At 41.9% G+C, this 27772-nt stretch overlaps 1 protein-coding gene across 3 annotated transcripts in view; it reads right to left on the bottom strand.

Moving 5' to 3' along the window:
* CSF1R (colony stimulating factor 1 receptor) overlaps nt 1-25191 on the bottom strand; it is a 36114-nt gene extending 10923 nt beyond the window's left edge. For all 3 annotated transcript variants that reach the window (XM_083594606.1, XM_083594604.1, XM_083594605.1), the window contains exons 1-16: nt 25046-25191; nt 24708-24954; nt 13728-13979; nt 12120-12392; nt 11202-11335; nt 9787-9952; nt 8263-8452; nt 7817-7932; nt 6197-6314; nt 5586-5776; nt 4811-4917; nt 4143-4269; nt 3539-3643; nt 2844-2954; nt 1544-1709; nt 530-612 (exon numbers count right to left, since the gene is read on the bottom strand). In XM_083594606.1, coding sequence (XP_083450732.1) covers nt 530-612; nt 1544-1709; nt 2844-2954; nt 3539-3643; nt 4143-4269; nt 4811-4917; nt 5586-5776; nt 6197-6314; nt 7817-7932; nt 8263-8452; nt 9787-9952; nt 11202-11335; nt 12120-12392; nt 13728-13979; nt 24708-24780 — 2212 coding nt within the window. In that variant the 5' untranslated portion in view covers nt 24781-24954; nt 25046-25191. The remainder of the gene's footprint in view (nt 1-529; nt 613-1543; nt 1710-2843; nt 2955-3538; nt 3644-4142; nt 4270-4810; nt 4918-5585; nt 5777-6196; nt 6315-7816; nt 7933-8262; nt 8453-9786; nt 9953-11201; nt 11336-12119; nt 12393-13727; nt 13980-24707; nt 24955-25045) is intronic.
* Nucleotides 25192-27772: the final 2581 nt, after the last annotated feature.

The raw sequence follows: 27772 nt of genomic DNA, 5'->3' as shown, positions 1-27772 counted from the left end.
GCAATGTATCATTCTGTTAATTGGTGTTCAAATTCTGCATTTAGAATCGCAAATTTAATAAATAAAATTAGAATCTGTCCTTACAGGATTTCATGGTGATTAATGAAAAGCTGCATATCTAAAAATGTAGTTCCCCATAATAATTCACATTCTGGCTAATTTATTTGAATTTTGGCACAATATGTTGCTGTAAGGGTCGTGATCCTGAAAACTATGCACATTCAGGCAGCTGTAATAGTGGACAATCAAAGTCTAGTTTAGGATGCAATGAACACAGGGATAATACACAAATGTGCCAATGTTGGATGGTGTCAGCAGATATTTTTATACATCTCTCAGTCCAACCTGTAAGGGCTATTGTGAAAAGAAAGGAGATGCTACATTGAGCTCACTTCTGTTATTATTATTATTATTTTAATGTAATAAACAAACCATCATATAAAAATACTGGCAAAAACTGAAAACCTCAGCAGCAGGAACTACCTCCTCTGGAAATAATAATTGAAAGCATCATTCCTTGCTTATTTACCGTTTGGTGGCATAGAGCCTGATGCTGTTACTGGTTTCATTTCCAAATAACTGTCCAAACACTGGGTACCGATTCCACTGTCACTGCATCAATGGAAACAGAAAAAGAAAAAATTATTAACAATCTAATCTCTGCATCAAATCTAGCATCCTGAATAAGAGATCATGTAGATAATGGAGGAGCGCTAAAGGTGCAAATCTGTAATTTTAAGTTCCAGTCCAATTGATGCTGGCTATCATCATGAACTTAGCTTTAGATGCAGCATTAAAACTTTAAAGTCGGATAACAAACTGCCCCCCCAAATCTATTAAAAACTTCAAATGGGGCTTCTCAACTCTATCAAATGCTTTCTCAGTGTCCTTTAAAAAATGCTGTAGGGACTTCCTCGCATATTAACACATTGCTAATAATATTAAGTATGTCATTATTTGAAATGGTGTAAGTGTTTGAGGAATTTGTTTAGGGTGGGGCAAATCCCATGAATGTAAGCGAAAAATAAGAAGGATTGGCAGGCATCCTGGCACGAGGCATCAATTTGTCTCTTTCTAAGAAACACTATATTTCTTGAGCTTATCTCAAGAAATATAAATGTGTGTTGTGGCATTTCAAGAAGGGAGAGCAGTCGTATGTGGGATGGAAGGTGCTGAAGAATGTGGGTACCAGCTCTTCCCATCTGTAAATAAAGCTTCTGGTCAACTTCCTTCATGCCACAAAGCCCTTTTAAAGATAGAGTAGGCCATTCCATTGGACAGAAACATGTGAGGCCCTTGGCCATTTTGTCTGGTTCCTAGAATGAAATGCTCAGATCATGTAGCCACTATCTCTCACACTATATGAAACATGAGCTAATTACCTTGTGTACAAACCCAGTCATGAAAGCTTAGCAAAATTACTCTTGCTCTCATTGACTTCTCAGATGAGGACTGTATTGTAAAGGTATGCTAGGTTGGAAATTTGCCCTAATTCTGTTGGGTTTTAGCCCTCTGTTGAATCTGTACTGGTTTGGATTCTTACCTCCGGACGTATTTCTTCCCAAGGTACATATTCTTATAGTCTGCTGCCATGTTATCAAGAGAAGACTCAAATGTTAAATCCTGGATTATGAGACACTCTGCTTTCTTTCGCAGGAAATTCAGCAAGTCCCCATAAGGACAATACTCAGTGATGACAAATACAGGGCCTGAAAAAGAAAAAAATAAACCTGATCAGAAAATGGCATCATTGTACTCTGTTTCTGCTAGGTAGCAGCTTAGTCTGACTGATCAACACTAACTATTTCAGTTTAAAGGATGTTGGTTTTTGTAGCAGCGCCACACAGGGCTTCCACATTGTTTTTAACGCAAAGCAGGATGTGCATCACCCCATTCCCTCCAGATTTCTTTACCACTCAAAATTACCTATTTAAGCTGCCTTTTTTTCTGCAGGTAGACAAGCATCTTGGATGAAGGAATTATGAGCAGAAAGGTCTCACAAGAGAAAGGGCTAAGCAACACTATCTCTTGCTTTTCCTGCAGTCAGATTGTGACTGGATTGTGGTTTATCAAGACTGACCTGGGCTTAAAAAACAACAACAGAAAACCAAGCAGGGGAAAGTAATTCCTAACTGGAATGTAAAGTGTAGTTTTGCTCTCAAAGGCAAGTTATGTAATCAGTAGAATCACGTGACATGGTTCTTGCTGGACAGCACTATTTCAGAGAGGGAAGGGGAAACTGAATGCTCTGTTCGTGTAAAATGATTCCCTGGAGAAAGCCACCTGGAGAAGCTTCATGTAACACTCTGACATGCATGTTTTTTTTGCTTTAAAAATCTCTTTGAAATTCTTTTATACCAGGAAAATTCAAGCATGTGTTCCTCTACCTGCAAGCCAAAGTGGTACAGCATAGCAAAAACTACACATCATGATTTTACTGAATGTGTAGTTCCACTCTCAGGTGTTGGAATGACAGGTATGAAACCAGAAACAGGTGAAATAGGACGAAGAGAAAGTAGTCTGAAGCAGCACTATGATGGCAGATTAAAAAGTGAGAATAGCACACCTATTGTGAAATGAGGTCTACCTCCCGCCACTCCATCCCAACTAAATATAGTTCCTGTAAATTCAGGCCACTTCTAATTTCCTACAGACTGTGTATTGTAACCCTTAAGGTCTTAATAGCCAGCATTCTCAAAGCAGAAATGTTTATTCTTGTCATGATTGTGATACTGACTTGAAAATCTATGACTCTTCCATTATGGGGAAATGTTGCTGAAAAGAATGAAACCATAGAAACGAGAATGGAGGGGACTGTAGTGGCGCCAGGGACCGCTTCTTACCTCCATGTGTACATGCTCCCAGCAGGTTGACGATGTTGTCATGGTGACCTAAATGGCTCATGATCTTCAGTTCTGACATGAGGGCTTCTTGCTCATCAGTATGTGCTGTTGCTGAAACCAGAAATGAAACTACTTGTATGCAAACTCTTATGCAGGTTCTTGTGAAAATGCACAGCGTTTTTGTGCAAATTTCTCCTGTTGTACACACATTTTTCAAAAGCAACTTTGCCTAATGTATACTCTTCTTTTGCAAGGCAGGTTTCCATAATATAATGCATTTTTGTATGTTGTTTTCATTAATATATGCATTTATATGCATATACATAGAATATAATCACTTTTGTGTACATTACTTGGCTGGAGAACTGCATTGCAAAATTAAGATAAGTGCACACTTCAAAAAGTGGCTGTGTTTCACATTGCTTCATAGAGTATGTATTAGGTTAAGTTCACCTATAAATGCACATTGAATTGATACCCCCCCATCCCAGCTAGTCACCTAGGATCAGTATGTCCAGTACTTAAATAGAAATATACAGATAGTATCATGAGAAGGACTTGCTTCTTGCTTCTTGCTCCTTACTTACATCACCCCCAATTTATTCCAATGCTGGAGCTGGTTTTCAATTTGCAGGCCTTTAGAATGATTATTAGCTAGTGAGCACTGGCGAAGAACTGCTTTAACCAGCACTTACATTTAAGCATTTTCACAGCCACCTTCAGGACAGAATCTTCCTTCCCAAGTCCAAAAGCAGTGGCCTCAACCACCTTTCCAAAAGCTCCAGCTCCAAGGGTCTTTCCTATGAAAGCAAACATGGTGTTTAGAAGCATAACAGAATCAGGAGGAGGATTTTTGATACTGATTCAGTGATCATTGTGTGTGCGTGTGTGTCCCTGTCTGTCCCACATGCACATATCCTTGAGAGCAGACAAGTAATATCTCCTAAAGTTCAATAAGCCACAGCAGGCTATGAGAAGGTTTGCAGTCAACAACAGGAGCAGTTTCTGTGCCTTGCACAGCTCAATGTCATTTCTTTGTTATTTGTAGCCCTGATTTCTCTGCTTCTGATTTTTCTGATCTTTTCATTGAGACCTATCAGTCAGTAGCTGCCATGGAATGCCATTTTGCTCATTCTGCAAAATCCCAAGAATTATGAGGGGGGAAATTGTGCAGTCCTTCATATAGGCAGGATAGTATTATGCAACTGCTGTGTATTCAATAATTTGGATCGTCCACAAATGTAGATAAACAGGATGACTTTCTACTACCAGAGCAAGTGTACAAAGATTGCTCCTCACCAAATTGCAGGTTGTTCCTGGGAAATTCCCACTTCTCATTGTAAGGAAGCTGGGTGGGATCAATAAAAGTGTAATTGTTTCCCTCACAGGCCTCAATGATCTTCCAACGGACTTGGTACTTTGGTTTCTGCAAGGAAAAATGATCCATGCATCAGAAAAGCATTGTTCAATAGCATTTTAGCACTTCAACATATTATCTGGAAAATAAGTCTCACTGAATTTAGTAGGTCTTAAATGTCAACTAGACATACATAGGATTGGCCTGCTAAACTCCCAGCAGCCTTCTCCATAGATGTTGCGACTGTTATAAGTTTGAAGAGGCCCATGAATTTTACTAAATGAGGCCTCCATACTAAAATCAAACACATGGCATACAGTCCCAGTTTGATTAAGGATGCGGTTTTGTTAAATTTGGGTGGGTTTGAAGGCTGTAGTTTGGTTTAATTGGGTCAATATGCCCCTTCACAATTTAGCTTGGATTATTTTTATGCCACTATGACACTAAGGTTTAAAAAATCTTTCCCTCAGCAGGGTCTTCTCCTGTACCGCATTTTGAGAGAGAGCCATTTTAGACATGAAGAGTTACAGCAGTAGAGCTGCTTTCAACCTCTGGACCTCTTCCCTGTCTACTTTTCTTTCCACACAGAGACCACGAACACCCATCTGACCTGTTTATACTTGTAGACTAGGAAGATGATACACAGAAGCAGGAAAAACATCGTCCCAGCACATGCAATAAGAATTGGTTTGGGGAGTTCGCTCAGGGGTTCAGATGCTGTGGGAGGGGAAAAAAATAAAAGTTTGTAGTGCATCAGTCATTCCTGAACATTCATGAGAACCATTCATGAGATCAAACATAACAGTAGAGCAAGAGAGATACCTGGCTTCCTCCCTGCTTTGCTATATAAAACAAAGGCACAGATACCCAGTGATAGCAAAGCTGATTTACAGAGCAATCCCACTCCCTGACTAGGAGCAGCAGAGTGAAAAAGGGGCAGCAGAACCACTGCCACATCCAAAGTCCTGTGACTTGCTCCAGCTCAGGCAGAATGAGTGTGTATGGGTGTATAGGTGCGCACACTTGCACAACATTTCTGACGTTTGCTTGCTTGTTTCTTTATGTAATTTCCTTCCCATGCTCCAATATAGATGATCTCAGATAACAAGAATACAATTAAAAAATGACAAAGCACATTAAATTAAAACAGTGGAATTATCAAGCAGCAAATCCAGCCATCTGTTCCAGAGGTACTTGAAATGCCTGTCAGAGGGGAAAGGCCTGGGGCCAAACGATGTACAATGCTGGTGCCAGGCCAACCCCAAGGGACAGAATCACATAGGAGACCCCTTTATATTAGCATAAATGCAGCCACAACCAGGATTTAGTGAGATGAAAGGTAAAAAGCTAGTTCTTAGTGAACAAGATGCTCAGATTTGTCTCACCTATGTACCGAACCAATGGACCGAAACTGGATCCATTCCCCATGTTATTAACTGCTAGGCAGCAGTATGTCACGTTGTCCAGCATCTCATCAATTTTGAGAGTGCTCTTTGATGTTACTCTTCCGAAGGGAATTTCATGCATTATCTCTGGACTGGTGTCTTTCATAAGCAGCATTCCACCTTGGTCACATCTGCCGGACAGCCAAAGATGATGGAGATATTAATGTTGTTGTTTAGTCATTTAGTTGTGTCCGACTCTTCGTGACCCCATATGTTCACAGAATTTTGTCTGCTTTATCTGTTACTTTATTTATCAGCTTCTAAATTCTGCTCTATGAAGGATTGAGCTGTGTTCAGGTAGATTCACTGGACTGCCAGGCCTTTGACCTTAGGATCAGTGCAGCATTTACTTGGGACAGACCCAATAAATAATAATAATAATTTATTACTTATACCCTGCCCATCTGGCCGAGCCTCCCCAGCTCCCCATTCTGGGTAGCTTCCAACAGGATTTTTAAAAACACAATAAAAGATGAAAGATTAAAAACTTCCCTAGTGAACTCAGTAGTGCTACTTCTGGAAACTGTAGGGAATGCTATAACTTATCTCACCTGTCTGGATGAAGATTGCGAGGCAATTTATACCACTCAATGTGTGGAGCAGGATAACCACTGGCTTCGCACCAAAGGCTGCCAGAGCTGTTGTCCATCAGTTTAGCTGTAGGGGGAGCTGAATAGCAAAAGCAAAAGAGCTGTTAGGTATAGCAGCCATTTGTTATACACATGACCTGGAAAAGCTGCCTGCGGACAAACGCCAGCTCCCTCGGCCTGAAAGCGGAGATGAGCGCCACACCCCATAGTCCAATTCAACTGGACTTAACCGTCCAGGGGTCCTTTATCTTTTTACCTAAACTACCATTCCCAGGATACTTGGAGGGGGGTGCTTTAAATATATGATGCATATGCAGTCTTCATTTTCTACCCCATGCTTAACATAGGCAACATGAGAAACTGCATCATGAAATAATATCTAGTGAAACTTGGCGGATGGGAAAGTGGATAACATGTAAGGGTAATGTGTGAGGTTTTAAAATTAGGCAAGAATAACCAGCTGCACAAATATAAGGTGGGGGACACACCTGGCTTGCCAGTAGTACATGGGGAAAGAATCTAGAGGTCTCAGTAGACCACAAGCTTAACATGAGTTAACAGTGTGAGGCAGCAGCAGCAACAACAAAATGCTATTCTAGGCTGTGTTAGCAGAAATATAGTGTCCAGAGCAAGGTAACTAATAGAACCTTCTAACATTTACAATAAGCCCTGCTTATGCAGTGTACTTAGAATACACTCCATGTTTTATTTTGGCCACACCAAACCTGGCACCACAATCAGAAGGATATTAACAAGTAGGAACATGTGCAGATGAGGGCGACCAAGATGATAAAAGGGTCTGGAAAACAAGCCTTAAGAGGAACAGTTGAGGAAGTTGGTATGTTGAGGAGAATGAGAGAGATTTGAAAAGAGATATGATAGCCATCTTCAAATATCTAAAGGGCCATCACAAGGAAGAGAGAGCAAGATTGTTTTCTTCTGTTCCAGAAGGATAGGAACCAATGGATTCAAGTTACGAGATTCTGACTAAACGTCAGGAAGAACTTTCTGACAGTAAGAGCTGTCGACAGTGGAACAAACTCTCTCAGAAGGTGGTAGACTCACCTCCACAAGAGGTTTTAAAGCAGAGGTTGGAAGATCATCTGTCATGGATGCTTCAGATGAGATTCCTGCATTGCAGGAGGTTCGACAGTTGCAGGGTCCCTTCCAACTCTGCAATTCCATGATTCTATACCAGAGTCTCAGATGTGGCCTTTGGAGCCAATCTATTCTGTAGCTGGTCACCACTTTATCCAAGCAAAAGCACAGTCAATATTTTCCTTTTGGTGTGGATTATTCCAATTCCCACTAGGAAAGGCCACTTCTGGCAATTATACTTCACTCTCGATCACTTGATCTATTCTTGGGGGCTGCTTTGAGTGTATGTGGTTGTATCACTGCAATCACAATTCCTTTCGGTGTATTTTATTGTTATAGCTACAACATCACATTTGCTTACAGGAAGAGCAGAAAGGTCACCTGCATCCTTCACTTTAGCTTGTTGGTTGAGACTGAGTGTTCTGCTGTTCCTTCTCAACGTAGACATAACATTGGAAGAACTGTGGTGGATAGAACACTTACTTTTCACTGAGATGTTGAAGGTGATGGATGCGTTGGCTTCACCATTATCTACAAAAAATGTGTATATTCCACCATTCTTTTCCTCCATCCTGTTCAGTTTGAGCGTATTGTTGTACCTTTCACAAAAAAAGAACAAATGCACAGGGTAGGGTCCTTTCAGAAGCAATCAGAATGGAAGCCTCTCAAATAGAGACCAGAGATAATTTTGCATTATTTATGGACAGGTGTTGTTAGATTTCATAAATAGTCTATGTAGAAGCAAGAAAGAGGGCATTGCTCATATCATACCTTAGATCAAGTGTGGGAAACTTTTGGTCCTCGAGATGATAGAGCTACAACTCTCATCAGCCCCAGCAAGCTTGGCCAATGGAGGAGTTCTGTGCATCCCTCGTGCAATTAATTTATAGTTTGGAAAATCATTTAGGAGGAGGCACATTATTTCTTACCTGTTGTTGCCAGAAGTCATTTCCATATTGAGTGTGAAATTCTGGGAGCTCCTTGATGGGTTCATGTATGTCCATCTCTGTGTGTGAGGTCTAGGATAAGCCTCAATGAGCACGTGCAGGTTCAGGCTGCTGTGCAAATTTGTCTCTTGGCTTCTGTTCTGCATGGTGGACAAATGCACATAGCCACTCTCTGAAAAGAAAATGAATGAATGAAGATGTTGCACAGAGGAATTCTTTTTTTTGGATTTGTTTTTTAAAGCTTTCTCCTAGGAGAAAAGGTTGGGACACAACTAGAATCAGTGTGGGTTTTCCCTTGTGGTACCCACATGGAATTTGGCAACTTGAATAATCACAGTAATTGGACCTCCACATAGCAAAGCAGCAGCCTTCCAATGCCATAAGCAAATTGCTTAATGCAGGGATGGAGAAGCATAGGCCCATGGGCTAAATGTGGTCTTACAGGCTTCCTTGTCTGGGACTCTCCCTAAGCCACGCCTCTCCCCAGGCCACATATAACCTGTGATATTCAGGTATGGGTCTCAGTGGAAGTGAAGATGGTCCAGGAAGGCATAAATGATGGGCCAGAAAGGCAAGAAGATGATTCATCCTTTTGTCTTCTGCCTGGATGAGAGCTCGAGATGGGTGAATTAAGCCTGCAATATTGAAGTCAAAAGGACATCTAAAGGACAGAGTTATTGTCTGTAGGAAATTGTGGTGGTGTTTCACCTAGAAATCTTATGGGGAGCAGTGAACTTGGGGACATATGTTGGGTTATGTATTGAATCCATTGTATTGAATCCATTGTTCTCACGTTAACCCAAATGCTCCTTTCTTAAACGCTTCCTGAAACAAAGCCCAGCTTAGGCACTCATTTAAATGTGTGCATTATCACTAGACTAAGTGTGCAATGATCATAAAGTCATAGAATTGTAGAGTTGGAAGGGAAACAGAGGGTCATCTAGTTCAACCACCTGCAATGGAGGAATTAGAAACCTTTGCCCAGATAAAACCTGTAGGAAGGGTCAACACACACCTCCCTTGACTGAGGTTTGTTTTTGTATTAAAACTGGGTGAGCTGTATTGTTGGGCTGCTGGGTTGTGAATGATGTTGAGAACTGGGCCCATTAGATATGAACAAGCTTTGCAGCATTTGATTTATTGTGGGGCATATCAGTCACTTTAAAAGTTGGTGGCAAATGAGTGAATAAGTGTGATCCATCCCGGATGTCTTGAGTGCTGCTGGGAACAAATTGGTAGGAGCAGGAAATATAGAATCCATGCCCTTGTACTTCATCTCCTTTATCAAGAGACTAGGACATCAAATAGATGTAAGACTTTCTCAAGGCCCTGAGAAACATTCTGTGAAATTCTTTTAATGCATTGCTGCTTTCATTGTGTTAAGTGAAGGATGATAGCTCCATTACTAAATTGGGATCCCAGTTTGATTCCCAGTGAAACCTCAGTGGGGAAAAGCAGAACCCTAAGGCTCATTTCCCCAGGCTGTGTACATCATGACTTGCTCACCTATCACCTGGAGGGTGGCTGATGAATTACTAGTTCCTGCGGAATTGGTTCCCAAGCAAGTATATTCCCCAGTGTCTTCTAACCGTACGGCTGGAATGGACAGGGTATGGTCTGTGAAGTATTTTCTAGAGGTCACATTATAATCTTCCATTGGAAACAAGTTGACCTGTAAACCAGGGAAGTTAGAAATGATGGCACATTTTGCAGACAAGTCATCGTTTTAGTTGTCACCATCCTCACTTTAATTCATCTCATTTCATTAGTGCCCATCCTAGACCCAGTGTTGCTCCATCATCACCCAAAGGATTAGACCTAAATCATAAAGTAAATATACACAGTAGGGTATTTATTTGTGATTATGCCTGCTCCTAGAGAATGGCAATGGCATATGAAACTATGGGCAGTATTCACCTAAATAAGTGCACAAGCAAATTCAACTTCCCCAAATGGCTGACACCAAAAGTTTCATACAATTGTTAAATATTACGGGGGGTGGGGGAATGGATCCCTGCAGGACCCCACAGCACAACTGCCAAGGGACTGAGCAGAAATTTCCCATTACTACTGTCTCGGCCTTGTAGGTAGGAACACAACCACAGCGATACTGTGCCCCAACTTCCAACCCCGAGAGCTGGTCTAGCAGGAGGATAGCATGTTTTGATGGTATCAACATCTACTGAGAAAGCAAGGAGGTGGAGCAGGACTGCACACACACACACGCACACACACACACACAAATATCCTTCTCCCAATGCACTTGATCAATCAGGGCAGCCAAAGCAACTTTGGTGCAAAGTCTAAGTCTGAATACAACGTGAAAATGATCTAGATCAGAGCTTGCCAAACTTTTCATGTTGGTGACACACTTTATAGACATGCATCATTTTGTGACACAGTAATTCAGTGTTACTAGAAAAACCGGTGGGCTGCCCGCTCCCTTTCCAGCCCTGGGAGGAGTGTGGGGAGCATTCATGCAACACACTGCAGCCGACACACTAATGTGTCAGGACACGCAGCTTGGAAAGCTCTGGTCTAGATAACTAGCTTCTTCCAAGTGCACCTGAACCTAATTGCCACAAAAGGGGATATTCATAACTAGGTAATAATGACCATACACTTTTGTGTCTAGAGAGAGCTTTTGGAGTAGAAGGTGTACCACCACCTCATTTAGCATGGCTGACCCTACTCCATCCTTCAAGAAAGCCTTCACCACTCCACAGACTCAACTGCGAGTTCAGTTCCATAAAACTCTAAGGTTCATGCTCAGCAAAGACCAGATCAGGGCTACATATGACATCCAGTTTAAAGTCGTGCATCAATTAGCCCATGCCACCAAATCTCTCTGTTATCCCAGGTCTTTGCTGCTTCAGCCATAACAGACAGTTCTGACTAAATACCTTTTAAAAATGACTTACATTTGCAGTGGAAGGATAGGTCCACTTTGCCTCATAGGAATAGGAGCGGGAACTTATTCTGCAGGTGATATTGAAAGGTTCTCCTCGTAGTCTCACATGATCTTTCGTTTTAATTGTGACAGATAAGGTGCTTGCTAAATCAAGCAAAAAAGAAAAGCAGTGTGCTGATTAGCTACAGACTAAGTGAAGTAACAAGGAGCATTTTCAGATCTGTCAAGATTTCTTCAGCTTGTGCCATCATTTTTTGACTGTGTGGCCCACTTTTTTAAACCATGAATTCAAAGTCAGCCCTGTTGCCTAAGAGCTGGCAAAGCAAAAATGCAGTGCCCTTTGACTTCGGCTGGCATAAGCAGAGTGGATGCGGATGTGGCAGCAGCTATGCTGTTCTATGAAGTTCTGCCACTGCTGGCTAGGAGTTGGTTTGCCACCACTGCTATTTATAATTTGTTGCATTTATTGTGTGTTGCACAAAGTTGCATGCTCAGACACTAGTCAGTATTCGCAAAAGTGCCAATTTTGGTGGATCGCTAAGTTTTGGTTCATATATTGTCCCAGAAAATGCAAATTAGCTAATTTCGTATTAAAATGTGAACTGAGCCAATTTTTTCTCCCATCTTTAGCACGGGTCCAGTGCAATGCAGCAAGAAAAGGATGTGGAGTCTGGATGCAAGAAGGGACTGATGTTAAAATCCTTGCTCAGACATGAAAGTTGTATCGTGCCCTTGAAGTCTCCCTAGTTTAGCCTCACCCAATGCTCAAAGCTGTTGTGAGAGGAAACAAGAGGTGACCTTTAGCACTCTTTGAGCACTGTGCTATCAGAATAACTACAGCAGCAGCTTAGAAATACCTCACCCCACCCTGGTCCCCACCACTGCTGCTGCTGTGGCGCCACTGTAGAAACAGCAACTGCAAACCTACCTTCAACAATAAGGCCTATTTTTGCTGAATCCACCCACCGTCCTTGCACCAGGGCACGGCACTTATAGAAGTTTTTATCACTCATGTTTACACTGTGCATACGTATTCCCTCTTGAGCATTGAAAGAGAATCCAGAGGAGATGTTGCGCGAGTCTGTCCACAGGGTAACATTGCTTGCCAATTCTGGGTTAGCGATCAAGCACGGCAGCACCACATCCTCACCTTCTGTCACCCTAATGAAGGATTTAAGGACACACCAGGCTGAGCTGTGATCTGTGGAGGGAGGTAGAGAGAAGGGTCAGAAATCAATTGTGAAGCTGAGGCCAGCATTTAGCAGATGTGCGTGTGGCAACTTGGAATACATTAGAAGCAACTGGAAGCAATGGCAACTACCTAGGCTCCCTCACGCCAAATTATCTGGGGAAATGACCCTAACTGAGTTTAGGTATCCTCTGCTATATACCCACCTAACAATGTTCATGTATATTTATAGCTGAGCCAATGGGTTGAAAATTTGAAGTAAGAATGGCACCATTTCACACACATTCATTGTACAACCTCCCTTCTCTGGGGCGCAAGCCTGGACAGTGTATCTGGAGGTCCTGGGCTGCCCAGACAATAAGATCCTTCCTCTGGGCCTTATGGATGTGGTCCAAAGGAAAGGAAAGCAATACATTTGGCACCAGCTTGGCAGCAGGAGTTGCCAGAAGGAGGCATACAAAATGCCGTCCAACCACCTTAAGGACTCCACTTCAGATCTGTGTAGGGTTTATGCCTTTTCTTCTCCTGATGATGTCCCACAAAGCAGCAGGTACAGAATTTTTCTTGGGGGTTTGCTCCCAAAGCCTTTCTCACTCCAAAGGGAGTGTAGTCGCAAGGTAGGGGAGGTTTAGGATCAGAGTTTTCATTCTTTTCAGGTTGACGAGCCCCATCTGGCCCTCACTTCCCTCTACAGCATATACAGAAACTGCCTTCTTGACTGTTGGACTCACTTATTGGTCTGTCGTCATGTGCAGGGGAAATCCCTAACTCACCGAGACCCATCAGCTACCCTCACTTGGTTTAGCCAGCCAGATAAAGCCATTCCTGAGGAGTGGCCCCTGTCACATGCCGAAAGCTTCTAGGAGCCACAGGTGAGAGCTGAGAGCAGGGGGGCCAAAGATGGATCAACTACCCACCAGACATACTGCCCCTCCCCAACACATGCAGTCAATCCACAATATTAACCAACATACAGATGGAGAGAGTTGGCTCCCACTCATGAGTCCAGGCCTTCTATGCTCCTCTACCATCCATTCGTTATGGTAACCAGCAGGCATCCATGCATTGAGGGAAACATCTATGGAGGGGAGCCTGCTGTATAGATACAGTTTCAAATCATGAGGAGAGACTATGCCTGTACAGCAAGCTGGCTGCACAGGGTTGGGGACAGAGGGAGGTTTCTAGGAGAAACTGCCCCACTCTTCCTTTTCAAACCGTTGTTAGCTGCATGGAGTCAGTGCCCCCAAAGGGTTTCCCTCAGTGCATAGCCCTTGTTTGATATTTTGGAAGCATAGAGTGGGAACAGAGAGTGAAACTGAATGAAGTAGAATAGAAAAGTCTGGTTACCTTTCACACACAGAGATACAGATGCTGTTTCCTCACTGGTACGGTTAACATAAGCACACTGGTAGTTTTTCTTTTCCTTGTAACTGGCCTTGGGTATATAGAGGGTGCCATTGGTGTACACCACGATGCTAGACTCACTCCTTATGCCGACCCACTCCACACTAGAATTCCCGGAGCAATGCAAGCTTACCGGGTCTCCCTTGTCCACAATCACAGTGGGGAGATTAGGGCTGATGGTAGGAGAGGCTGAACCTAGAAAGAAGAAAGACAGTGAGCAGCCTATGTATCTTCAGGTACCATTGGCAAATCTTTTTATTATTTATTAAATTTGTTAGTCGCTTTATCTTGCCCAAGGCAACCCTAAGCGACTTACGACCAAACAACTTGCACCCATTAGTCCTGAAATGAGTAAAATAAATGAAGATGACGGTGAGCCCTGTGACTTCTTTGCCTTGCTAGACTGCAGCCCAGATAAGGCTCTGGTACTCTGAAAAACATCCATATGGTATGCAAACACAATCCTCTGTATTCTCCTAGCAGCTCTTCCTGAATGGGCCAGGCGTATGTACTCATCATCTGGCATGGGCTGCGTAGTCAGAGGTTTCATTGCATGGATTGTGGCAAGATAGAAACAGAAAGATATTAAGCACTCCTAGAGTTTGAATTTATTGCTTTTCAAGTTTTATACTGTATTTTATGCTTTTTTTTGTTGCATCAATTAAGTGTTTTAAATTTGTTGTTAGCTGCCCTGAGCCTGGTTTTCAGGAAGGGTGGGGTATAAATAAAAATTCATTATTTATTTATTATAGAATAATCAACGGTGTTGGTTTATTGTGTTGCCGCAGTTGCCTTGTGTATCACAGGTTTTAATTCCAAATGACTGAAAGTCAGGGGTTTTGTCTACAGGGGCTTCTGTGTGCTGAATTTTTTTTTTACAACGGCTCTGACATTTGGATCTAGTCACACCTCATGTTGCGTCCACTTCAGGTTACGTCTTTTCAGTTTGCGTCCAGCGGCAACCCGGAAGTACCGGAACGGTTACTTCCAGGTTTCGCCGCTTGCGCAGAAGCGCTAAATCGCGCCGCGCACATGCGCAGCCTCAGCACTTCTGGATGCAAATGCTTCAAGTTGCGGACGTGCCTCTTGGACGGATTACGTTCGCAACTCAAGGTTCCACTGTACATTGGGGTGGGCAGAGCTCCTGCACCTTAAATAGTTGTGCCAAAGGGAGAGTGAAAGGTGCAGGAGGCCTGTCGTCTTTTCCATCTGGCCATCCGAGCCCCAGATGCCAGCTTTCTTATTAAGGATCCAAACTGGCTTCTTCCCCAGGCTGAATGAAATGGGAGGGGAAAGAAAGAAAGGACCATCTTCAGGCTTTTACTGTAGCTGAAGCCAATTGCCTTTTCTGCAGCGTCAGCAAGTTCTTTTGACCGCTGTTCATATTTATAATGCAAGGATGAGGAAGTGAGAAGTGAATCAGCACCTCAAATGTGCTGAGGAAGGCATTGTGAATAATAGTTGCGGGGAGACAGACTCTGAAGTGCCCTTCAATAACAGAGGAAACACATTGAAGATGGTTTTCTCTGCTCTGGGCTCTGTGGCTCCTCTCTCTTCTTCCCACTCCTCATCGCTGCCGTTTAACCCCTTGGTATTCTTGTTCTTCCACTTCTGCTTTTTGCGTTTTACTCCAGATTGAAAACAAGCCCAAGATTACTATGTCAAATGTTCTTGTCACATTCGTGGCAATCCACTGAAAATGAATTCTGGCTTTCTTTCAATGTTAGGTTTAAAAAGTAAAATAAGAAAACACTTGGGTCATGGAAGTGTGTTAGCTCTGATTCAAATGATCTCAACATGGTTCTGCATTTAGCTTATCCCAAATAAAGTTTTGTCATTAGTGCCAGGGTTGCAGGGCACAGTCCTAGGAGCTTTAAGTTGCAGCTGAATCGCAGTAAGTCCCACTGATCTAAATGGGGCTTGCTTCTGATTCGACATGTACAGTATAGGGTTGTGCTGTTAGTCAAGTAATTGATTAGACTGTTGGTTAAAATTGCATATACTCTCATATAGATAAACCAACATAATTGTAATTATGTGTGGTGTAGTGGTTAAGAGCAGTGGACTTGTAATCTGGTGAACCGAGTGCGCTTCCCCGCTCCTCCACATGCAGCTGCTGGGTGACCTTGGACTAGTCACACTTCTCTGAAGTCTCTCGGCCCCACTCACCTCACAGAGTGTTTGTTGGGAGGGAGGGAGGGAGGGAGGGAGGGAAAGGAGATTGTTAGCTGCTTTGAGACTCCTTTGGGTAGTGATAAAGCGGGCTATCAAATCAAAACTCTATTACAGCAATAAATCTTATTCAAAAATATGTGGGAAGTGCAATAAGCAGAATGGAACGTATTACCTTATTTGGTGGACATGTGATTATGCACAAAAAGACTATAAGATGGTTATTAGAATAATAACAAATATACTGAGACATGAAGTTCCCTTAGATCCATTACTGCTATTCCTGAACAATATGCTACCTATCATAAAGAAAGACCTTAACAGCTCTTAACAGCTGCAATAATGTTAATGGCTCAAAACTGGAAAGTTACAGTACTCCCTTATTTAAATAATGGCTTAATACAGTTTGGGATTTGCCTATAATAGCAAAAATAACATCTAAGAGTGAGAACTGCAAGTGAATATTGAAATAATTTATGAGAAAACTGGTTGCCCTATTTTACAATGCTGTCATGAAAATAATGACCTTTCGCAAAAGCAAATTCAAATAGGTTTTAATTTTTTTTAGAAGAAACACTGCTACTTATATTCTTGCAAAATATTATGATCTGAAGAATTTTTTCTGGAGCAGTTATGTTGATTAATGTTAATCATTGTCAAATGATTAAATAAATTTAGTAATTATAAAGCTTAACAAAAAACTAAAGTGAGAAGCTTAATTAATAATGAGGCAGTGACTGCTCAATAATCCTTAGGTCATGTTAATTATACTTTTTCTTACTTGCTATATAAAATGAAAAATTCCAAAATAAAAAAGTTTTCAGAAAAGCTGCTGCTCAGTTACAGTAATTGGGACACATTTTTGGTTTATAAAAAGATTTTAAAATAAATCTGTTTAATTAATTGATTAAACATTACAGTGCTACCATTAAAGTATGTTGTTATTACCTTTCCTTTCCAATTTGTTTATAGTAGTTTATTCCTTTAGATGTTCCTGGACTACATCTCCCATCATCTCTGATCATTGGTCATGCTGGCTGGGACTGATCCGGAGGGCCACCAGTTCCCCATCCCTGCTCTAGGGGAAACTAGTTTAGTTGCTAAAAGAAGAGTTTCTTTACTTGAAATGTGTTAAGCCTCAAGAAATGCCACCACATAGCAAAATTTGACTGGCTATGCAGCTCTGTGACACCCTCATGAATTGGGAACTCTTCTTCCATGGAGGTTTGTAAACAGAGGTTGGGTGGCCATGTGCCATAGATGCTTTAGCTGAGATTCCTCCATTGCAGGGAGTTGGACTAGATGACCCTTAGGGGTCCCTTCCAACTCTATGATTCTAAGGTTCTATGGTCATTGTGTTCACAGTTGGGATCTCCGGTTTGTTGAGATCACTCTCAGGAGGAGAAAGAAGCTCCGAACAAAATGGCAATATGACAAAAGGGAAATAAAGAACAGTAAGCAGATTTAGTGAGGGGTAGATATATTTTTGCTCTCAAATTAAAATGGGAAAACATTTTGTGGATTCCTAATAAAATCATACAAAATATATGAATGTATATAATTAAAATCCAGATCATACCCTAATCACTATAATCCCTAGGAATGCAAAAGGGGTGTTTCTGTTTGATCTGTTTGTAGCGTGTTCAGCTTTATGCTGCAAAATTTGTTGTCTTGCATGGACTATTTTAAAGATTTTTAAATATATTTTAGAATCTTTTAAAATCCTTTTATTGCATTTTTGCATTGTTTCAGTTGTTCAAGCCCCAGCCTGGAGCTGGTGCAGTGATTGAGCCCAAACTGGGCCTGATGCCCCCATTTGGCGGGTATCTATGAGCTTCTGCTGGTGTGTGTGTGGGGGGGGGGGGAATCCCACCAATAGTACTTCCACCTGCTTGTTGGATGGGTGAAGCAAGGAGCTCTGTTCCGGTGGAGTGGCACTGCCATCAATATGTGGGCAGTGGTTGGCAGAGGCTAGGGCACCTTTGTCCGATTGAACACACACACCTAGCCCTATGCAGAGGGGGTTGGGACTGCAGCTTCAATCTTGTATTTTCTACATTGTGAGGAATCTTCTCCTAAAAAGCGGGGTTTTTTTATTCAATTTACTAAATGAATGAATAACTAAAAAGGTTAAAGTAATTTCAAGTTTTTTTTTTAAAAAAAGGATGTCCTTAATGGGACAACAGGAGATCTTAAACCTGGTACCTTTCACAAAGCTCAATGTAATAGTATAACAGATGTGAAATCACCATCCTATTTTATGACTGTTAGAAGTAGCAAAGAAAGAATAATTGAATAGAAATAGAAATTGAAGTATAATAGTACGGTATCAAAAACAGCATAGATCTACTCTTAATGGTGATGATGATGAAGAAGAAGCTCAAAGCACACAACTAATTACACGAGTCAATTTTGACTCAGTTGCATTCTTGTGTGAATATCACAATGAACAAGTTGAAACCACCACCACAATTTGTCAAATAAAAAATAATCCCGTATCTTAACAGCATCTTTGTCTTCCAGTTATTCTAAGTATGTAATGTTTTAATTGTACAACTTGGCACACAAGTCTAGAACAGGGCTTTTCAATCATTCTATGTCTCATTATCATTATTGTCATTATACTCCTTCCACATCAATTTTCCTTAAAAGCCTTGTCTGTAGCTTCTTTGCAGCCTTGTCTGAGCTGAGAACGTGCCCTAAAAATAACACCCCAACTTTCTAGGACTGCTACATGTCCAGATTTTTCCAGACATTACCAGGATTTCAGTGGCGGAATTGACGTCCAGGGGGAATTTCCGAAAGGCGGCACTTTGTCCTGGACCTTAAGCAAGTAAAAAACAACCACTGTCCCAGTGGTTGCGCATTTCAGAGGAAAATATGTAACATTTCTTTTCAGGAAGTTTGCTGCCACTGAAACCCTGATACATTTCTAAGGAAGCCCAGAGTTCTCCACAACAAAGTTTGAAAACTGCTTAAATTGTGCAAATTAAACTTGGACTAAGGCTGCTTGCACACCATACATGTCAGCCACAATTAAAGCACATCCTCCCTCCCAAGAATCCTAGGAACGGTAACTTGCTAGGGCTGCTGGGAATTGTAGCTTTGTGAAGGGTAAACTACAGCTCCCATGATTCTTTGGGTGGCGGTGTGCTGTAAATGTCTGGTGTGTGTGCAGCTTAAGTAAAGAACTTACAAATTCTGGATAAAGAGCCAGAAATTATGGTCTGCTGGTGTTATCAAGTCAGGACTTTGGCGCAAATAAAACGAGAATGAAAACATGGCTGGCTTATCTAATTCTGAAGTAAATGAAGTAATACGCAATCACCATCTAACAGGCAAGACTACAAGTCCAGAATCTAAAATAATCTAACTGCACCACTTTCCTGATCAAAATTCACTTCAGAATCCATCTTTTTGATAGGAGGTGAACTTTTATGAAGCAGTGGAATAGTTCCATACAGAGAGAGTTGCTAGCGATTGGTTGCTACGTTTGGGAAAGGGTTATCTTAAGGGCTCGATTAGTGCTTTTCCACAGCGGTGGCACAGCGAGCCTAAGCCTTGAGAGCAAAATAAAAAATAATAAAAACAAAACAGGACTTTGAAAAAGTGCATAAAATTGCAGAGGCATTGGTGGGGAAGACTTGTGCTGCTGTTCACGAGCACCAGCTATGACACTTTTGCAACCAGATTTCATACAGCGCTTGTGCATGCAACATGTGTGTGAAGGACAGTCTTTTTCCAGCAACTTGATTTAGTGCCAGGACTGCCAAAAAACAAACGTTCCTCTGAAATGGAAGCACTTGACAAAATGTCACCCCAATTAGAGTGACCAGGGATGGGGCAGATTCCTTAATGCCTCCCACCAAAAAGACTCTGGAACTCCTTCCCCAGGGAAATATGCTCAGCCCCCAGAGTGTATAGTTTTAAGAAACAAAGTCTTTTTAGAAGTCAAAATGTCTAGTAAACCAGATTGGTAGCTGGGTTTCTATGGAAGGTTTTTGGCGAGCCAACATGAAAGTAATGTGGGATTGAAAATTGGACTGATCATTCTCTGATACAGTGGTACCTCAGGTTACATACGCTTCAGGTTACAGTCTCCACTAACCCAGAAATAGTACTTCGGGTTAAGAACTTTGCTTCAGGATAAGAACAGAAATCGTGCTCCAGCGGCGCAGCAGCAGCAGGAGCCCCCAATTCGCTAAAGTGGTGCTTCAGGTTAAGAACAGTTTCAGGTTAAGAACGGACCTCCGGAATGAATTAAGTACCTAACCCGAGCTACCACTGTATTATGGCAGCAGACAAAGCTGTATTATAACTTTTAAATAAATGTGTGTTTTTATTTTTAAAAATCACCAGGAGTTTAGGTGAAGAGATTTTTTAATTCTTCTGTTTTACTAATCAGCAACTCTGTTTACTCTGGGAATTTCATAGTGCTTTTATCTGCATTTCTTTTTTGTATTTCTCTCTCTCCCTCTCTCACACACACCTGTTTTCATTTTTTGTGCAACTGCCTTAGGCAGTGCTTTTTTTCTAAAAAAAAAATGTTTAGGGTAGGGGTACTCTCATTTTGACTCAAGAAAATCACCATTTTATAGTTCAAATCAGGAAAAATAAATACAGTAAATGGACAAAAGTACAAAGATTCACAAAATGTTTAGGGTATGTGTACCCCTGTGTCCCCCCAGAAAGAAAACACTGGTCTTAGGTCAATGTTGGCAGAAAGGTGGGGCAAAAGCCTAATGAATAACAAAATCTACTAGGCACTGCACATTTCTCATGCAGAAGAATGGATCCATTTTTACAGTACCGAAACCTTTCTAGCTGTTGACTCTTGAGAAATCAGGTGCATAGACCTGTACTGGTTTTGAAGGCTCTGTGATGGCAGGAATGTTCCCAGGACAATGCTATCTCACTTCCCCCTGCCCTTCCGTCCCATGCCCCAAACTTCTCTCAATTTTGTGTGCACGGTACAATCCTAAGCATATGTATTCAGAAGTAAATCCTAATAATTTCCTCCACTTCATGTTACATTAAAACCTTGATGACTGATTGAGAATGCAATCATTAAGCTTACTATCTATGCAGCAAATCAGGACTGCAGAGAGAGGGATTCTTGGTGCCTTGCCCTCAACCAGGGATGGTAGCATGCCTGCCATCATGTGCAGACAGCTGCCCAATGCTCAGCATCCTGGAAGTGACCCACCGGCATTGGGGATTGAGTTGGAGGCTCTCACACACCTGGCACCAGCACACCTGCCAGTTTTACATTTCCACTGTGGAGTGATGCTACATCAGGGGATTGCAAGAACATCAAAAAGTTGGGCGGCTTTGCAGGTACTGCCTACTGGATGTGTGAATGCTTTGCTGGGGGCAGGAGTAGAAGGTGGCCAGTCTCTCCCACTCCCTAACTGGGAATTGCCTCTGCTCCTTAACTGTGGAACATCTGTTTTCATGGACATAGCCAGAAACAGCGTAATTTTTAAATTTATGACTGTAGGTGGTATGGGATAGAGAGTGACTATGTGAGATACTGGTGACTCAGTCATTGTTAAGTGGAGGAGCACGATGATTTATTGTCATCTGGTCCAGACTCTTCAGATATCCCTCCATCGGTCGGATGGTTTATATATGAATTGGCCTTTGGTTCCAGATGGAAATAAAACATCCTTGGTCCAGCTACGAGGTGACTATATATTAGCTCTCAGCAGTGCTTTTTCCCTAGAAAAATGGGTGCTGGTACTCACCATGAAGATGTTACACTAAGTGCCACACTTTTTAACAACAACAAAAGGTGCCAATACTGTGTATGCTTGAGTACTCCCTGAAAAAAAGCACTGGCTCTCAGAATTCAGAGGCATGGATGAGCCAGGGAGAGTTTACACACATCAGTCTTCTTGGGCTGAGTGCACATATGTTCCCAAGGAGGGGACAGCATTAGAGAAGATGGAAACATCTTCGCCCATGCTTCCTCAGAAAAGGAGAGCACACAGATATCTATTGCTACCCTTTCCTGTCTCTGATGCCAAAGGATATTAAAGCGGTGCTCGGAAACACCAGGTGTGAAGGATCCTGAAAGGGAGCCACCTTGCTAACCTCAAAACTGGCCAGCTGGGGCAGAAAGGGTGGGGTTGGGGAGGAAGTGAATGTCTTCATAGTCCCACTGATCTCTCCTGCTTAGAAGCGGGACACATCAAAAGCATACAGAGGATATTACATTCCTTGCCTACTCAGAATTGGAATAGGGACAGAAGCTGATTTGGGGGTATTTATGTAGTTAACTCTTCTTACAAGCTTAAGGTATACTTTGTAGACCAACTGTATTAACTATTATCAGTGTATATGCACACAGCTTTTGATATTCAGCTATACTGGTGTCATTCAATCGTGGATTTAAAGTTATTATTATAAGTAGTAGTAGTAGTAGCAGGACACCAATGAGAATGTATAGTCAGCTTCTGCAGTTTATTCAAAATACGGATAAATATATTTGCTGCCATTTCTTAAGCTGATGAGAATGAATTTTCTCATGAGCTTTCAGAAAATGTCACTGACCCCGTTCCTCCCCTACTTCCTTTATACTTTCAGTAACTTCTGGCTATCACTTTACCACATTACCACATTGCATAAGTGACCTTCAGTTACTGTCCTGCCGGCCCATTTCCACCCCCTCTCTCTCTTCCAGTGAAGCCATTTCAACCAGGCACATCACTCTTTCACCCTGCTGTTTGCAGTTACATTTGGACGCTAAACCAGAACAATCACATTTTGACATGTGTTGAAGTTTTCCACCTTAACCAAAAAGTTTTCCAGCCTATACAGTAATGATTTGGTTATATTGCTGCCCGCATTGTTCTTAGCTTTTTTTGTTGCTGCTGCTACAGTATTAGGAGCCAACTTGGATAGGTTGCACCCTAAAGGTGGCATATGAATGCTACTCCCTTTCGCAGCAAACCTTTGATTGCGTCTGCCTTTTGAGGCCATCTACAACTGTGTGCATTATTGATGTGCACTATTTATTCACGAACAATAAATGTGCAGAATTCTGTGACTGGAAGCTTTTTTTCTTTTGTGGAAGCAAAAATTTAGAAACTATGGGGTTGTTATTATTATTTTTTAAGTGTGCATGTGGAAGGGATGGAAATAGGAACAAGATGGAAGAGTGATATTCATAGAAAGTTGAAGGGAAATAGGTCAGTTAAGCAGAAAAAAGGCTGTTGTGGTTATTCACTATTATTAAATGTATTAGTTGCTTTTTACACCGAAGTGTCTGCAAGTGACTTACATGATAAAAACATTAAACCAACAAAACAAAATTAAAGCCAAATATAAAAGCAGCAATAACACAGGACTTCAGGTGCTTATCCATATATATATATAGAGAGAGAGAGCGCAAATCCTACCCACACCCCTCTTAAAAGGATGAGCACAAGAATGAGGCCACAGACATACAGTAACTAGCTACCTCCACCCCCACCCCAATTTAGGAACCTCAGGACTGGATAAATGCTTAAAAACTGACCATGATTGTGCCAGGCATGCTTCTCTGGGGAGAGAATCCCAGAAGGCCTGTTCTCATGTTGTCACCCTATACACCTCCCTCAGAGAAGACACATGGTGAAGGACCTCAGACGATGAATGCAGGGTCCAGGTTGGTTCACTCTCCCTGAGGCTAAATAAATTAAAAAATTGTCCAGTAGCACCTTAGAGACCAACTAAGTATGTTCTGGGTATAAGCTGTTGTGTGCATGCATACAGCTACCCAGAACAAATTTAGTTGGTGTCTAAGGTGCTACTGGACAATTTTTTAAATTTTTTTATTTCTTTTGACTGCGTCAGACCAACACGGCTACCTACCTGAATCTCTCCCTGAGGCTGCCCTTGAAGTACTGAGGTCCTGAGCTGCAAAGAGCTGCAGCACTTTGAATTGTAGGGTTTGGGGAAACTTGGGACTGAGTAGACATCCCATGCCTTAACCACTGGGCACCTTCCAAGATCCTCTCTAATTTATTAATTAAAAACATATAAAGATATAATAAATTGACTCTGGCCCTAGTCCAGTGGTTAGCTATTTAAAAAACAACAACTAAGAACAAACATGATTAGACGTCTGACAAAGAAAACCTCTGGTCACTAGAAGATGGGAAGTATCACATTCAGTTCTTTTTCTGGAGTGTAAACCTAGTCTCTGATCTTAGAGACCATCTTAAACTGCTTAGAGACTGTCTTAAGTATGAAACAGTACATGAATATATTAAATAAAATGAGAAATAATGCAACATTGATGGACTTCATCCTCTCCGAGAACGCACACCTAGTCAGTTTATGTAATCTCCACAGTATGCCTACCACTCAAACTGTGAGAAATTCTAGAGCCACTTTTTAGAACTATCGTACAGGGTGTGGTGGGGGGGGATAAACTTCACACCTGAGTATTCAATTTGTGGACGAAAGGCTGATTTGACCTAACTATGGAAAAGTGAAGCCAATCTTAAAAACAACTTCTGAAATATGACACAAATATGAACTGGCGACCAAATCCAAGTAACGGTGGAAAAAGAACAAACTTTGACAGAATCATGCAGGTTCAACAGATAACATTACTGTTATTGTAATAATTCAGAGCTGTTTCTAATGCGTACTGATATAAGAAGCTCCCTTATACTATGCAACATGATTGGTTTTCTAGACCATTCGTGAGCCGCCCAAAGCTACCCTGGTGTCCATGCAATAGACAAAAAGCAAACCTACCATGCCAGATATCAGCTGCTACCAAGAGCATCAGGATGGCTGGGCCCACTGGCCCTGGAATAAACGTGCCCATCCTGCACAGGACAGGTGTGCTGTGGTATTAGAATCGTGCCAGGGCTTTGGTCCAGTGGATCTTCTTTAGGAGAAAGAAAGAGAGATAGATGAGGCAGAAAATGCTGCTAAGCTTTTTTCAGTTGTGCGTTCTCTGTGTCTGTTTCTCTCTTTGGAGTGGAAACTTCTCCTTTTTCTGAAATGACCACAAGTTAGGAAATTCCTAGTTTTTTTAGTTAAAAAAAAAGAAGCAAATGAGCAAAGGCGTGTGTGTCACGAAAACTCACCAGTCGTAGATGGGGAGGGGAGGTGCAGCTGCATTGTGATGCCCCATTTAAAGGGTTAACCCTTCATATAGGTGAGCTTTGCCTATGTCTCATAGACAACAATCAGAAAGGATCTCTTGTGAATAGGGATGGACGAATAGATCACTTTCGGTTTCACTTGCTTTCTCAATTTCTAGCATTAACTCCAGTTCACCAAATTTCCACATCAATTTACATTTTTTTAAATAAAAAAAAAATCCATTTTAGTGCACCTCACTCCTAATAAACATTGCACACATTTCCTTCTAAGATGATGCCTTTCTGTATGCTGTTTACACCAATGTATTCATTTTTATGCACACTTTCCCCTATTATGCATTTTTTAAAGTTGGAGAACTGCATCACAAAATCTGAAGGATTGCTGTGTTTCCATTTGAATATTGTTTAGGGAAGTGTAAATCAGGTAGGTTTGTCTTAACATGTGAACTGAACCAAAGTTCTCTCCCATTCCTGCTTGCAAACTAGTAAACTTCTTTGGCCTCTCATCGCAGAACAAATATAAAAATGTTGCAGAGGGCGCTTTTAAACCGACCCCTGGGGAAAAGCTGGTGTGAGCTGGGAGGATGAGGGTAGAAATCCAAATCATTCAGATGGGGAACAGGGCAGAACTAGGCAATGAGTGCATAGTAGGGCTTAATAGCCACCCAAGGATCTTTAGGGGGAAACGATCATGGCAAACATATCTGCAGAAGTAACCGCTTTTATATGGTAATGATAGAAGCCTCCAATACAAGATGACGGAGGTGGGGTGTTTGGTGTTAAAGGGGAACATAGGAATAGTGGCATAATGGAAATCTGGTGAAATGGAGAGAACCACCAGGACATACTGTGGTACCTCAGGTTACAGACGCTTCAGGTTACAGACTCCGCTAACCCAGAAATAGTGCTTCAGGTTAAGAACTTTGCTTCAGGATGAGAACTGAAATCGGGCTCCGGCGGCGCGGCAGCAGCAGGAGGCCCCATTAGCTAAAGTGGTGCTTCAGATTAAGAACAGTTTCAGGTTAAGAATGGACCTCCGGAACAATTAAGTACTTAACCTGAGGTACCACTGTAGTTATTTCTTGACACAAACACTATAGGAATGGCAGGGCACATGGTCATTAAAAGAACAGGAGGTGCAGTATGTCGGAGAGGCCTTTGGGTCCCATCTTGCAGGAGTTGCCTTATGTTCTTATTATATATTGTTTGCTCTGGGTTCACTAATGAACAAGTTAGGTGAAGCTCTGCACAGCTTGCGGTTAAAGAAAAGGCTGACATGGGGATGGAAGCACAGGCCAAGGACCCCCTTTACCTTCCTTGGTGGATTTTCAGATTGGTCAGCGTTAGCAAAATGGGAAGTAAGTGGGAGGAAGCATCTTTCCTTTACAGTAACCTTAAGGGTTTTGTTTACAACGATAGATATGGGACCTGATCTGTCTATGCATATGCACAAAAGCTTCGACTGTGTGTACAGAGAGCTCCACCACTACCCTGAAACATCCAGTAATTGTGCCACTATGCTGATTAGGAGGTTTGGGACGACGACTAAACCCAGCCCTCTGTTTCCCCCCTCCCAAACCACAGATAGGTTCAATAACGCTGGACTGGAAAGAGTCACTGAATTTGTGCATAATGGTCCTCAGCCTGCTAGGAATATGTGTATGGAAGCCTGGATCAGTGTATCTCATGGTTGAGTATCTCTTGGTTGTACTTTTATTTGGTATTGTTTTGATTGGTTCTGACTCCCAAATGATGTGCCACACCCCATTGTTGCATTCAGCCAGAGAAGCAATCGTAGACCTAAAATTGTAATTTAGGGGATTTGGCATACAGTGTTATTTATTATCTCCCTATATTTGACAGGTGTGGCTTATTTGCATTTAGCAGTATTTCAACTGATGGAATTTAGTCATTGAAACCCCATAAAATGATTACAGTATTGTGAAGTAGTTAGAGCAATGGATTTGGGCGAGGGGAAAACCTGCATTTAAATCTCCAGTCAGCCCTGAAGCTCACTGGGTGACCATTGAGCCAATCACTGCACCTGTCAGACTAACTCACCTCATTGGGTTGTTGTAAGGATATAATTGGATACTGCCCTAAGGCAGTAAGAAGAGCCTTGCTAGACCAGACCAAATTATCTTCATCTAGCAGCCTGGCCAGTAAGATGCTTCCTGAGTAAGGACAAACAGGGCATGAAGTCCCTGAGCTCCTTGGGGAACGGGCAGGCCATAAATGTGATAAATACATAATAAAGCACTTGCATTTCAAAGTCAACATTGACATTTCAGATGCAAACTGGAAAGCCAAAATCTGAAACGCGGGCAAATTTTGAATAGTTGCAGAAACGCTCCTTTCATTTTCAGCAGGAACACTTCAGAATGATAGCTAGGACCAAAATGCAATGGCCCCTATCACCCCTAAGCTAGCCCGGAGGAATCCATGCTTTTCTGCCTGATGTTGATGAAACCAATGAGTCACCCATGAGGGAATTGTTGTCAGTGTTGTGAAAAATCAAGAGCAGGCTGGCTTTTTGACACACAACTCTGTCCCCATTCCAAAACAAGCAATGAGGAATCCTTTGTCAGCTGCATCTGACCAACTAGTGTACTGTTCCAGAGATCAGCAAGGGCATTTGTTGAGCTGAAAGGCTCCTTTCCTTTCAGTTCATCGTTGGAGTCAGCCACCTCATATCATTGGGCATCTGCT

The sequence above is a fragment of the Podarcis filfolensis genome (genome assembly GCF_964270895.1).
Source record: "Podarcis filfolensis genome assembly, chromosome: 2".
NCBI lineage: Eukaryota > Metazoa > Chordata > Lepidosauria > Squamata > Lacertidae > Podarcis > Podarcis filfolensis.
This window is presented reverse-complemented; position numbering and strand designations above follow the sequence as displayed.